General features: G+C 44.4%; 2 protein-coding genes across 6 annotated transcripts in view; both read left to right on the forward strand.

Moving 5' to 3' along the window:
- LOC107383558 (rho GTPase-activating protein 29) overlaps positions 1 to 4,066 on the forward strand; it is a 37,741-nt gene extending 33,675 nt beyond the window's left edge. For all 4 annotated transcript variants that reach the window (XM_015956276.3, XM_015956277.3, XM_015956278.3 and 1 more), the window contains one exon: positions 2,802 to 4,066. In XM_015956276.3, coding sequence (XP_015811762.1) covers positions 2,802 to 3,890 — 1,089 coding nt within the window. In that variant the 3' untranslated portion in view covers positions 3,891 to 4,066. The remainder of the gene's footprint in view (positions 1 to 2,801) is intronic.
- Positions 4,067 to 4,240: 174 nt separating this feature from the next.
- Positions 4,241 to 14,246, forward strand: part of abca4b (ATP-binding cassette, sub-family A (ABC1), member 4b) — a 48,671-nt gene continuing 38,665 nt past the window's right edge. For both annotated transcript variants that reach the window (XM_070541589.1, XM_015956280.3), the window contains exons 1-7: positions 4,241 to 5,941; positions 7,909 to 8,021; positions 8,149 to 8,242; positions 8,429 to 8,570; positions 8,654 to 8,793; positions 8,896 to 9,023; positions 9,138 to 9,335. In XM_070541589.1, the coding sequence (XP_070397690.1) occupies positions 7,956 to 8,021; positions 8,149 to 8,242; positions 8,429 to 8,570; positions 8,654 to 8,793; positions 8,896 to 9,023; positions 9,138 to 9,335 (768 nt within the window). In that variant the 5' untranslated portion in view covers positions 4,241 to 5,941; positions 7,909 to 7,955. The remainder of the gene's footprint in view (positions 5,942 to 7,908; positions 8,022 to 8,148; positions 8,243 to 8,428; positions 8,571 to 8,653; positions 8,794 to 8,895; positions 9,024 to 9,137; positions 9,336 to 14,246) is intronic.

Consider the following 14,246-nt stretch of genomic DNA (forward strand, 5'->3'; position numbering starts at 1 on the left):
GATGCGAGCTGCAGCTGCGGGGAGGGGACCATACCGATAGTCGGAATCCAGCTCCACCAACATGTTATATTTCAACCCATTTTAAAAAATGCAGTGTTATGTTAAATGCACTGGGTTATTCCATCTATGGCTATGGATGTTGTAGGACTGTCATGGTTGACACGTCTCTGCAACATTGCGTGGTCATCGGGGGCAGTTCCTGTGGAGTGGCAGACCGGGGTGGTGGTCCCCATCTTTAAGAAGGGTGACCTGAGGGTGTGTTCCAACTATAGGGGATCACACTCCTCAGCCTCCCTGGAAAGGCCTACTCCAAGGTACTGGAGAGGAGGGTCCGATCGATAGTTGAATCTCAGATAGAGGAGGAGCAATGTGGTTTTCGTCCTGGCCGTGGAACTGTGGACCAGCTCTATACCCTTGCAAGGGTGATGGAGGGGGCATGGGAGTTTTCTCAACCAATCCACATGTGTTTTGTGGATTTGGAGAAGGCTTGTGACCGTGTCCCCAGGGGCACCCTGTGGGGAACGCTATGGGGTGGGTGGCTTTCTGTTAAGGGCCATTCAGTCCCTATACCAGAGGAGCGTGAGTTTGGTCCGCATAGCCGGTAGTAAGTCGGACCTGTTCCCGGTGAGGGTTAGACTCCGCCAGGGCTGCCCTTTGTCACCGGTTCTGTTCATTACCTTTATGGACAGAATTTCTAGGCGCAGCCGTGGTGTGGAGTGTGTCAAGTTTGGTGGCAGGAGAATCTCGTCTCTGCTTTTTGCGGATGATGTGGTCCTCCTAGCTTCATCCAGCTCTGACCTTCAGCTCTTGCTGGGTAGGTTCGCGGCCGAGTGTGAAGCGGCTGGGATGAGGATCAGCACCTCCAAATCTGAGACCATGGTTCTCAACCGGAAAAGGGTGGCTTGCCAACTCCGGGTCGGGAGAGAGGTCCTACCTCAAGTGGAGGAGGTTAAGTATCTCGGGGTCTTGTTCACAAGTGAGGGTAGGAGGGATCGGGAGATTGACAAGCGGATTGGTTCGGCGTCTGCAGTGATGCGGACGCTGAGCCGATCTGTCGTGGTGAAGAGGGAGCTGAGCCAGAAAGCCAGGCTTTCGATTTACCGGTCGATCTACGTCCCAATCCTCACCTATGGTCATGAGCTTTGGGTAATGACCGAAAGAACGAGATTGCGGATACAAGCGGCCGAAATGAGTTTCCTCCGTAGGGTGGCTGGGCTCAGCCTTAGAGACAGGGTGAGGAGCTTGGACATTTGGGAGGGACTCGGAGTAGAACCGCTGCTCCTCCGGATCGCAAGAAGCCAGTTGAGGTGGTTTGGGCATCTGGTCAGGATGCCTCCTGGACGCCTCCCCGGGGAGGTGTTTCGGGCATGTCCTGCCGGCAGGAGACCCTCGGGTCGACCCAGGACACGTTGGAGAGGTTACATCTCCAATCTGGTCCGGGAACGCCTTGGGGTCCTGCCGGAGGAGCTGTTGGACAAGGCCGGGGAGAGGACGGTCTGGAGCTCCCTAGTTGGGATGCTGCCCCCGCGATCCAGACCCGGATAAGCGGAGGAAGACGACGACGCACTGGGTTTTACCCTATTAAATTTAAATGTCATGGTTAAACAGTACATATTAAAATCTAAGCTCAGCTCGGCAGTGACCTAAAATACATAAATATAATTTTACTTACCGAAAAAATGAAGTGGAGAATTCTTGGACGCTCAATTAGGGCAATTAATGCCACAGCAAGTCATTTTGTCCAACAATTGCACAAATAATATCAAAAAAAGAACGCACAAACTCTACAACCAGTGGTCAAAGTTGAGAGACTGAAAATCACGGAACAGTATTCAGGCTGAGGCCTTTCCATGGAGCTAGCTCTGCGGTCACGTGGGTCTGATGCTCATTAATTATACAGAATTTTGGCATTTAATACACTTAAACAGAAGAGTGAGAAAAAAATTCACCCCCCTCAGAGCTGTCATGAGTGTAAACTAGATAATTTAAACCTAAAACATGTTTTGGTACCAGGCTGTAAACATATTTATTTCTGCTGTGAAATTGGCATTTTTAACATGGGAGTCAATGAGGATTTGCTCGCTTCTGATACCAGCCCCCAGTGGATGAGGGTGGAACTGCAATTTTTGGTCGTGTTGGCTTCATTTTCAGACCTGAATTATGGGGGCTTGGGAACAACACTTAATTATTATGAAAAAAATGTCATATTTTAAAATCGAAAGTGTTAGTTTGTGTCTCTTAACATGTTATCTGCTGTAAATAGCTCTTTGAACAACCTCAGTTTGGAGAATGGAGATTTGTTCTGTGAAGCTAACAGTTGATCTAGTCTCAAACATAACATTGCTTCCTGCAAACTCCATTTTATTAAACTTTTGCTTCAATCTGTGTCACCTTTCATGGTCATCCTGGCAGAAATATGATTAGATTTTAGCCACGCAACTGCTCCCAAAGTGTTATTATTTACAGCCGCTGCCCATTTCCTCTGCAAATGACAAATCATTTTATTTAACTGCATTCTGTGAAATCTGCAGCATTTTAAGTGTCTATAAAACTGTGTGAACTGACAGCTGGAATTGTTGCAAGATAGCAGATTAGCTGTTAACTCATAAATCTTGCCAGTGCTAATCTATTTCTCCAAACTGAGGCTGTTCAAAGAGCTATTTCTAGCATATATTTTTCCACAGATCTGCTCTTAAGATCTAAACCTTTCCCTTATCTAAAAACGGGATGGTTTTAAGTTGCTCATGAGTAGAAAAATAGATGCTGGCATTTTAATTTCACTGTTCCTTTTGTCTCATCAGAGTTCCAAAGCATACAAAAGATTCTCATCGGTTATCCCATCATCACACATCCTGAGTGAGGTGCAGGAGGTCCGGCCTGGGAGGGACACAACGGAGCCCTCTACCTCGGAGAAACTCAACGGGGTGCAGGCTCCTGGTGCAGAAGGTCAAAGGTCGACATCGAACATCCCAACCATTGATACAGAACCAAAGGTCCAAATGCGCAATCAGCGTGGTCGACAGTGTTCCAGACCGATCAGCATGCCGCTGGAACGCCTGCCCGCCCCGGCTCAGATCAGCGAGAGGAATAACCGAAACGCGTCTGATAAAGCTGATGGAGGTTTTCCTCAGCGGGAGACTGAAACCATACAGGAGATGCCTGAGCCCGAGCGGGCTCGCCAGACTGGCTCATCTAGAATAAGCACCTATTACATCACTCCTTTTATCGACACCCAGGCAATGCAGAGGAGGACGTGGGACAAGAAGTACAAGCACTATCACGTGACACCCCGGACTGCCATGATAGTAGCCAACCTGCCGCCCGTCAACGCTGGACTGCAGCCTGTGAAGGCCACAGTGCCCGCATTCCCAGCTGTGACCACCACCCCTGTGGTTCCCACCACCAGCAGTGTCACCACCATGTTCTCCAACAACACAATGTCCCTGAAGCCCGTCAGGACTTCCAAACGGGAAAAAGACACAGAAAGTTCAGAGGACGAGTCTGGCAACTCACCAAAGCTCCCACTAACTCTCAGGCCCCCACGGACACTCCACCCCTCTCCTGAAACGTTCTACAGACCTCCACTTTCCAGTAACAGCAAAGCTTGGTCACTTCCAACCAGGACTACCACTACAGCCACCACCTCGCCCCCCTCCCCCACCACCCTATTGCGCTCCCTGTCTCCCACCAACCCCACACAAGCTCTACACCAGACACAGGACTCCACAGACAGCGCTATTGACCCCGGGGTCTTGACCTCCACTACCATTTCACCCTCGCAGTCTCCACCACCCAGCAGCCCCGACGACCTCAGCCCCACTGAGGTTAAACCCAGACTGCGATCTCGGCCGCTGCAGGACCACGAGCAGAGAGAAGCTCATTTTGTCTGACAAACAGAAAATATCTGTAAATATAAATAAATCTTTACAAACTTTTATCATCTAGAAGAGCGGAGAGACTGGAGGCCTGTGAAACCATCATAGTGTTCTAATGTTCTGTTTTACAGGGTGAGCCGTCATGGTGAAAAAATGTTCTATGAAATATTTTTATAAAAGAGAAAACTGAAGTTCGTCTTGTTCAGTATTTCATTTGTTACAAAAGTAAATGCACTTGCTGTTTTAGATTCTTTAAAATTTTCATTTTCATTCCATCAAGTCAGCCGTAAGGGTTTCAATTACGTTCTTTAACACGTCAACAGGTTGTTTTTTTACTGTCAGGCTTAAAGTACCGATGTGTTTATATATTCTTACAAACTCATTACATAATTATTCAAATATCCAGAAGAAAGATGACACGCATCGGTCTGTTGCTGCAAATTAAAAATATATATTTAAAATGTTTTGTTCTGAGAATGATTTTTCCTCCTTTCCTCCGTTTATTTCTGCACCAACATAAACACTTTTTAAATAATGTTAAGATAATTATAAATTTCAGGGTAATTTTAATATAAGGTTTTTATTTAAAGAGCAAGTCACCCCCTACCAGAGTCTTACTCCACTCTCACCTCATGTTTGAAAAATGCAACAAATGCCTTTGCTTGGCAGACCGAGAGGGTGGAGCGGCTAACAAACACACACACAGGCTCACAACGACATTGTGACATCATAATGTGCCAGCTAATGTCATAGCGTACCTCTTAGCCAATAGCGGTGGCAGATTTAAGAGTTTTTTTCCTGACAACGGCACAACACTGACAGTTTTAGGCAGAATATTTAAATTTTAACTAAGATGCACTGAAGTGCCAAATTATTGACGACACGTGTCTGCAGCACGATTAGACACTCATTTATAGTTTATCAGCAGATTTGGGGGTGACTTGTTTTTAGTTATGTTCAGTGAGATATTGAGATTGAACTGAATGGCTGACTGGCCAATCAAAGCGTAAAAGATCATTTGAACAGTTTCATCTCAGTTATGCTTTTGGATTGTTGTTGGTTCCCGTCATTTGTTTCATGTAACTTTAGATTTCTGGCTTTTTACGTTTGCATTTAGTGGAAGAAAATCTGAAAAACAATGAGGTCGTATGAGATTTAAGCTAGCCTCTGATTTATTTGTGAGTTTTGATTATTATAATGAGATTTTCATTTAGTTTTCTAGAACCAGAACCTGCTTTTTTAGATGTCATTTCCATTTCCATCCTTCTTTTTCTCCTCCACCTAATGTAGTTGTTCATTTTAAGCCCCTAAAAGGAGCTGATCTTCATGCTGTGACATCTCATTTTTGGATTTCAATCATGAATCTTTTTATTTTTCTGCATTTCAAACATTGAAATTTTCCACTCAAACCTGGATGATCTTTTTTGGGCTGAGGTGTGCTCACTGCAGACTCAGGTGGTCTAGATGTGCTCCGCTCAAACCTTCACCTCCTCACCCAATCACTCATGTCACCTGCGCCTCCTCTCTGAGCCTCTCAAGAGAAAGAGAGAGAGTGTCTTCTCATTCCTGTTCGACACACGCCAAAACACAAAAACAACCCTCTGAGTCCTGGCTGCTCCTGTGTCATTAGGTCCAAACTCTGATTTATTCTGAAAGGTTTTCCTCCCGAGTGACGTGAATGACTTGTGCAGGTTGATCTCGCTCGTGTGTCTTTTGACACATAAACGAGATTGGCTGCTGCTGCTGATGAAGCCCACCTTCTGTTTTTCTCTCCTTCAGGATTTCTCCTCTTTTCCTCCTTTTTTCTGCAGACATCCACCTAATTCTACCTCAAAATGGATGGCTGTTGTCTTTTTTTTCCAGCCTGCCCATGTTGAGCCGGGAGATTAGAGCAATCAGATTAGGAGTGCTGCTGACCTGCAGGCAGAGAGAGTACGCAACTCTGAGTCGTCCGAAGTTCCGCTTCCTTGTTCGTTTTTATATTACCTCAGCTGTTTTTTAATTCTGTAAATTTGTGAACCTCTTTTTCTGTTGCTGTGCGACTGTAGATTAGCATTTGATTACAGGTAAGCATCTAAATGACCTGCTTGTTGAGTGTTTTAGAAGATTCCATAAGAGCTGACAGGTGTTTTTGAGGATTTGCTTCTGTCATGGTTGGCTTATTGCTTTTTGTTCATTAACTCTAGCAGTCTTGTGCAACGATATCCTGTTGTGTGACATTTCTGCTTGAGTAAGAGTGATTTCAGAGAAGTCAGACACAAACCGCCTCCTTCTGCAGTTACTCTGTGTGTGTGTGTGTCTCAGGCTGCAGTAATCTGTTAGAAAAACAAAATCTAAGATTCCCAGATGCTCCCTGTGCTTGTTATTGTTTTTCTGCTCTCCAAATCTCTAAAATTAATTTGTCTTTGGGTCCAAATCTGCACGTACACATGACTTTTTAGGTATACCGTGGCGTGTATGCAGATCTGCATTTGGGAACAGCATTTTTTTTTTAGTTTTAATAATTATATATTTGTATTGATTATGCCCATATTTCTTTTTGCATCCACATCACAAACCAGTAAAGGTTTAGAGAAACATCCTTTTAGCATCACCAAGAGCTGTCTGAAGGAGCATTTCTCTGCGGTTTGAGGCAAATCATTTCATATTTTGGCAAAAATGTTATTTAAGTCAAATCCAAAGGAAGAAATAACTTTACGTTCTTTTTTTTAAACTGATGGCAAAAAGTACAACAAGGACATCAGCTGATGAGTTTAATTACAAGTCCAAACTTAAATTAAGAGATTAAATTAATTCAGACATCTTTAGAATGCTTCTTGAGCCAAAACCAGGATGTTGGTCATCGATGATAATTCTACCCGATAAACATTTAGGACTTTAAAACCGCTCTTCAGTCCACAAAAGGGTAACTGCAGAAAAAAACGTGGAAGGTAAAATTTTGTTTTGATTTATGCACTAAGAGTGTCATGTTGCTGATCAATCTTTAATAATATAGATGTACAGACAGAGTCAGGTTGCTGCCACCTTTGTGGCAGTGCCAACATACAAACAAGCTCAGGTCTACAGGAAGTCCCACTGATTTGGAGGGAATTTTCAGCTTCATCCTGTCCGCTGTGACCTCGCTCCTCTCCGTTTGTATCATGCAGGTCTCAAACAGGAGCTGAGAGTGGAGTCAAACCAAAACACTTAGGACAAACAGCAGCTAATGAGAAAGGAATTATGTTTGATTTGATCAATCAGTCCTAGACTTTAGTGTTTAAAAGATCTGTCCCTCTGATGGATAGACACATCCTGATTATGACAAGAAAAGCTGAGTATTAAAGGTGTGGTTCACTGAGAAAACATTTTTAATGATTATTTTTTGTTATAATTGGTCGCTCTTGAGTATTTATGCATGAAAATAGTCTCCTACACCTATCTTCTATATTAGCTTCTGATAGAAAATAGAAACTCTAGGTAATGAAAAGCCTGACAGGTCTACGTCACTTAACCTTCATGGACTCGCCCATCTTGGCTCGCAACGGGGAAGGCTGTTGTTGGTTTAGCGTCTAGGAAACAGCAGATAATGTCTCGGTTAGCAGAAGCTAATCATTAGCAACTCCACCGCATGGCAAAACTCCAGGCTTGTGTTGTTTGTGGAGATAAAACATCAACATTGAGAAGTAAACAGCGTCAGTGGTAGTGTCGCATTGCTGTTAGCCAATCAGAGGGGAGAAGCTCAAATATCAGGAAGACTAAATCCTTCTAGAACCTGAAACAGGACCTTTTGTATCCAGAGACTCAGAGTACAACTTACAAGGCATTCATTCCAACTAGAGACCACTGCAAATGTATTAAATAAACAGTCGAACCACACCATTAAACCAGTGTGAGATGGCACCATTGCTGTCTGATTAACATGAACAAACAGGTGACATTTTGTTGTTGGCTTTATAAGCTGGATGCATAATTATTTTATATCATTAGCTTGAAGTTAGTCAGACTTCTTGGCCTAATGTGGCTGTAGTGATCCAGTGAAGTTGTGTACTTGCAGGTTTGTGACAGTCTGATGATCCCTTCCGGGGGTTGAGCTTCAGAGCAATGAAGACAGGCTCTCAAATCCGCCTGTTACTGTGGAAGAACTGGACTCTTCGCAAAAGACAAAAGGTAAAAATGTTCCCAAATAAAAGTTCAAAGGAAAATGATGCGATGGCCCTAGAATTAGGATCAACTGGACATATCCAGGTTATTACCTGTATATGATTCCATATCTTTCTCACATGGTTCTGTCCAGATCCGCTTCCTGGTGGAGATCTTCTGGCCTGTACTGTTGTTCATCGGTTTGGTGTGGTTGAGGAAGGCCAATCCATTGTACCAACAACATGAGTGTGAGGAAAACATAACTCCTGAGACACATCAGCAGCAGCTATCACTGCTAATCCCCTCCTTTAGCTATGAAAACATCAACTTCTATCAGCTGGAATTCTTTTCCTGGGAAGAATAACAGAGAAAAACTTTTTTGGCGAGTGTGTCACAATCAGGTCATGAGCACGATACGATGTCTGTTTGTTCAGGTCACTTCCCCAACAAGGCCATGCCTTCAGCAGGGATTCTCCCTTGGATCCAGGGTATTTTTTGCAACGCCAACAACCCCTGCTTCAGATATCCAACCCGGGGGGAGTCGCCGGGAGTTATTTCCAACTATAACAACTCCATGTAAGCAGAAACAACTTCTAAACCTGGGAAAAATTCACGTAAAGCTACATTTTCCTTTAAAGCAAATTTTTGGCTGACCCCAGATTAGCACGATTCTACGTCGACGTCCAGGAGCTTCTGCTCAACGAGACGGAGGTGCAGCGATTTGGACGCCTTTGGCGAGATGTAACGTCCTTCACAAACTTTATGGATACTTTACGCCATAATCCTTCTTCAGTTGCAGGTAAAGAAGATGGGTTAAATGTATTTAACATTGGATGGGTGTAAAAACAGTTTGGTCAGTATTGTGATATTTCTCTTTCTTTGGCCGTGATTGTCCGTTTAGGCCGCGGGCTGAGGATTGACGACATTCTGAAGGATGATGAGGTTTTAACAGCCTTCCTGTTAAGGGACATCAACCTCTCAGACTCTGTTGTTCACCAGCTTGTAAATGCACAAATACGACTGGAACAGGTGAAGTTTGAACCACTGCAAAAGCTTTAGATGAGTTTTGACGGTGCACCTATACAACACTAAAAGAACAGTGAACACATAGATCTTTGTGTTTTCTTTTGTGGGATTGTGTAGTTTGCGTACGGCATCCCAGACCTGCAGCTGAAGAACATAGCATGCAGCCAGGCTCTGCTGGAGCGCTTCATCATCTTCCCCAGCCGGATGGGACTCCACGGGGTTCGCAACGCCATGTGTGCCCTCAGTCAGCAAAGGCTGCAGAGGATAGAAGACGTCCTCTATGCTAATCTGGACTTCTTCAAGATCTTTAAACTGGTTAGTAGTTTAAAGGGGCAGTGTGTAGTTTCCTGCCATTAGGGGACAGTACACACATTTCAGGGTAGTTTTACACCACATCACCGTGGCTGTCGCTAGTTAACGGTTATTACAGTAAATGTTGTTACCTGTGGTGCAGAAAGCATGCGACCTCGGTGTGAGTCCTCAGACATTGATGGTCCTTCATTTAATTCCATTGAGAGAATTCAATGCCGATGCTAGATTTTTGGCGCTGCAGTTTCCGGATCAGCTTGGCGGTCTGCGTCTGCCGATGAAATCGTCATACTACGGCGATAACACTCGGCCAAAATATATTGCATCTATTTTTCAATTCTGTTCTTTTGCATAGATTTTGGAAATAGTTTAGCGGTTTTGTTATTAAGATTGTGTTTCTTACTGCCTAAATGTTTTTTAACGTGGTAACGTAACTTCCGTAAATCATAAGTTCTTCCAATCATCTAGTGTGATGTCATCGAAAGACGCAGGACCCTGAGCCGACCTGAAGGAAAGATAGCATCTAGACATCTCCCAAAGATGCTAGATGTACTTTAGATTTTTATGGTTTTATGTTACAAATGCGCCAATATTTTTCAACTACTGGACATAATTTTATCTATTTTCAACAACATTTTAATGGATGTTTCCAGAGATTAAAGGTACAAATACACATTGTCTCTTTAATTAAAAATGCTTTATAATATCTCAATATCAAGACATCACCTAATCAAAGTTCAGAGACTAATGAGTCCCCTTAGGTAGATTATCATTAATCCAGGACATGGCAACCCTGAGAGTTGAAACCTTTTGGATGAGGTGAAACATCTTCAAACATCAAAGGAAGTCCAGTTGCCTTTTATGACTTTTCAAATCTTAGGATGCCTGTTGGATGTTCTCGTCATTTTGCTCAAAAGCTCTTCAGGATTTTTGTGATGTCCTCATTCCCATGCAGATGCCCCTACGAGTTCTCCCAAGAGCAATCTGAGTGAAATTTTAAAAACTATTTCCGTTTGTCAGTTTCAAAATGAACCCAGTCTTGCACCACTCCCCACAATCATCTATCCTCCCTCTCCATCTTAGCACTGTGTGTTCTAATGGAGTCGGGCACTTTCATTTTGGAACATTTGCACAGAGAATGGAGATTGCCTGGAAAGATATGTTTAAAAATGGAAGCCGGAGAGTGCAACCTGTGATTTTTTAAAAAGAAGTTTCATATTTGCAACAAGATCAGCAAAACAGATTATTTTCAGCTTCGGCTATCACTCTCAAAGTGTGACATGGTTGTTGGGCAGATAAAATGTATCGCTGCTCGTTCGTCCACAAAAGAGCTTTCTCTCCCCCTGAGCCTGAGATCAGTGGAATCAGTGGTCTCCATTGAAAAGCAGCTGAAACTCACCTGTTCAAGCTGGTTTTGGTGTGACCTACTCTCCCTACCCATTCCACCTTCCTCAGGATCCACTGATTTCCCTCGTTCCTATTCACTCTCCCTCTCTTTCTCTACATTTTTAATCACAATTGTCTATTGTAGCTCATTTTAAACATATTTTTAATCATTTTCTAAATTCTTTTTTACATTTTAAATTTTTTGTTTTGTGAAGCGCCTCGTGATTTTTATCTTGAGAGGCTCTATATAAGATTTTTTTCTTTCTTTCTTTCTTTCTTTCTTTCTTTCTAACCTAAAGCATGAGCAATGATCTGAGTCAGAGTTTGAGGATGAACCACATGCACTATTTTAAGCCATTTAAGTGTATTTGTTAACTAAAATGTGACGACATTTTTGATGGAATATATATTACACACTGCCTAATCCTCTAGAGAAAGCACAGTTATAGCCTCTTTGGTCCAAAAAAAAAGTCATGTGCAATCTCGTGCAATTTTGTAAAAACCTGTTAGAGTTTAGGGGGATGTGAGTCAGTGTCAGCTACTAATGTCTCAAACTGTTGCTCCTTATCCTTAAAACGTGCTGAGTTGTTATTTTGTGTTAGCGAAGGTGGTTTAGCTGTGACAGCCATCAGTTAGACATCTAATGATCACTGTCTGAGATTTTCATTCATCTGTCCAGTGGTGTGAGTGATGCCAATTGCTCTCATGTCTTTTAAAAATTACTACTTTATCATTGTCCTTCAACAAGTAGCAAAAGTTTTGTGGTTTTGAAAATAAACAATGATTAGGAGAAGCATCCATCCATCCATTTTCATCCGCTTATCCGGAGACGGGTCGCGGGGCAGCTGTCTGAGCAGAGATGCTCAGACTTCCCTCTCCGCAGCCACTTGGGCCAGCTCCTTCGGGGGAATCCCAAGGCGTTCCCTGGCCAGCCGTGTTCTGGGTTTTCCTTTAGGTCTCCTCCCGGTTGGACGTGCCCAGAAAACCTCACCAGGGAGGCGTCCAGGAGGCATCCTAACCAGATGCCCGAGCCAGCTCAACTGCCTCCTCTTGATGTGGAGGAGCAGCAGGTCTACTCTGAGCCCCTCCCAGATGACCGAACTTCTCACCCTGTGGAGAAAACTCATTTTGACCGCTTGTATCTGCGATCTTGTTCTTTTAATGCCACCCAAAGCTCGTGACCATAGGCGAGGGTTGGAACGCAGATCGAACTTGTTTTCTCACTCTCACGTTTTTTACGTAATATGGGGCCACATGTATTCTTATCACTTGTGGGGAAAACTCCTCCTAGAGACATGAAGAAACCAGGTGCTGCCGCCAAAGCTTTGTTGGCCTAGTTGTAGTTTGCTTAGTATACACATGTGTTCTGGTTCAGGCTGGGTGAGTCAGCTGAGTGGCTCAGGGAATTCACACAGCATTAACCCTCTTGGCCTGTTTCAGTAATGGGCTTATACAGCCTGTAAGGTATCCCATAAGAAGGGGCACTGCATCTGCTACAAACGCTGAGCCAACAGGTAGCTCTACGAGTTCAGTCCCCATTCTGTTGTATTGTTTGTTTTGTGTTCTGAAGAATGAAAGAGGAACCCAAACATAAATATTTGTATGTTAAATTGTCACATGAGTCTGTCAAAGGCTTTGCTTTTCCATGCAGAAATATTCCCACACCTAATTCATTTATCTGCATTCCAACGAAGCAATGCTTCAAAAAATTCTGAACAAATTTGAGTTTTTTGTACTTGGAATAAAATATTTTGTTTTCAGTTCTAGTTTTATTGACACCTAACCCACTACAGTGGCACGCATCTATAAACGGGTTCATTCGTTATAAAATCTTAATTCCAAAATATTTTAGCCATGCCACTTGGAAAAAGCCCTAAACGCTCTCCAGTTCAAGACAGACAGCATACTCCGTCGTCCTATGGTTTCTCCTTCCTTCTTCTTCAGAAGCAGTTTAAACATTTGGCACTGTGCTTTGGATTGTTATGCGGACGTATTCCTCCTCGCTGTTAAGCTACTTATCACAGAGTGTAAACACACGAGTAAGCATTTCGTATAATCCAGACATCATTTAATGTCCTCTTCCTTCTGCGTGTATACAGCCCCACATCACCACACTGCCACCTCTGTGCTTCCTTGTTGGTTTGATGCAATTGGGTCCCATCAGACATTTACAGACTTTATCTGAAAAAAAAATGTCTTGCAATCATAATTTTGTTTTTAGAAAATATCAAATGTGCTCAAAGCTTTAGAGAATATTCTCACAAACTTGTTGCACACGCGGTGCACAGCGACATCATTTTAGGCTTCTCTGATTAGTGGAACTATGCGAGTCACCCATCTGGCAGGCAAAGTGAATCACGCAGCCATTTCCTTAGAATACCTTCTTCCTTCAGGGGTCTTAGCACACCTCTGTTGTCGCTTAGCTTCCCGGGGCTGGAGGCTAGGAGGGGGATCTGGCCGTCTGGCTGGGGTCTGGAGTGGTGGGTCACTTTGCTCGGCGTTGGGCGGGGGAGCCTGCTCATCAGTAACCCAGCAGAAAGGGTCGAACTCTGGGAATCAGTGAAGGTTGTACCCTTTGTGCAGCAATACCGGGACCAGAGTGAATAGGGTGTGTATGGGGATTATGAGTGGGTGTCTGGCGTGCATTTTTGTGAGTCTTAGGTTGTATGTGTATGTGTGAGCATGAGGGAGGGAGTGTGTGACTGTGTTTGTGTATGACTGTATATGTCAGGTGGGGCCTTTGACTCCTCCCCTCTCCTGGGACTTCTTTTGCTGCTATACATCTTCGTCTCCCCTCCCCCGCCACACCTGGTGTGGAGTGTTCGTGGCTCCCAGGTCAGGGGGTTTACGATTTTTGGCATCTGCCTGATCAATCCCGGTGGCTGCCTGGTGGGGTCTGGGTCCCTGGGCTCTGCTGGGTCCCCGCCGGGGCTGGTCGCCCCTGGGTCCCGGGTCGCTGGGTTCCCAGCTCGGCCAGCTTGCGGGTGGGAGGCTGCGGGCGGGCCTGTGGGCTTGCCGTTGATATTCCTCGGGACTCTGCCGGCTGCTGGTTGTGCCCCCCCGGGGCAATCCTCTGCGCCTCTCAAGGGGGGCAGGGGCTTTTCTGGTCGCAGTCTCCCAGGGGTCCCTGGGCTCTGGGGCAGCTCCTGGATCTCTGAGACTTGGAGCTCCTTCCATCTCCTACGCATCTTTGGGGGGCAGATCTGTGGCCCCTCACACTCTCTATTGGACGATCCTATAGAGAAACCTTACATAAACAAGCGCGGGTACACACACAGGTGCTCACATGGTGCTCTCATAAGTATGGACTTGGGCACGTTCAACACATGTCTTAAGACTATGGTTGGCACCAAATGCACTGTGATTTATTATCGTGATTGTTCAGTTAAACAATGTTGATTATATATTTCCTCATCAGGTTGACGCAGTGATAGCTTACTCCTGTTGTATTGTTGTGTGTCCCTTTTCTTTTTTTCTCTCTCTCTCTCCTTCTGCAGGTCTAGAAGCAGACTCTTGTTCATCATTGATTGT

This window comes from Nothobranchius furzeri, chromosome 11 (assembly GCF_043380555.1).
Source record: "Nothobranchius furzeri strain GRZ-AD chromosome 11, NfurGRZ-RIMD1, whole genome shotgun sequence".
Classification (NCBI taxonomy): Eukaryota; Metazoa; Chordata; class Actinopteri; order Cyprinodontiformes; family Nothobranchiidae; genus Nothobranchius; species Nothobranchius furzeri.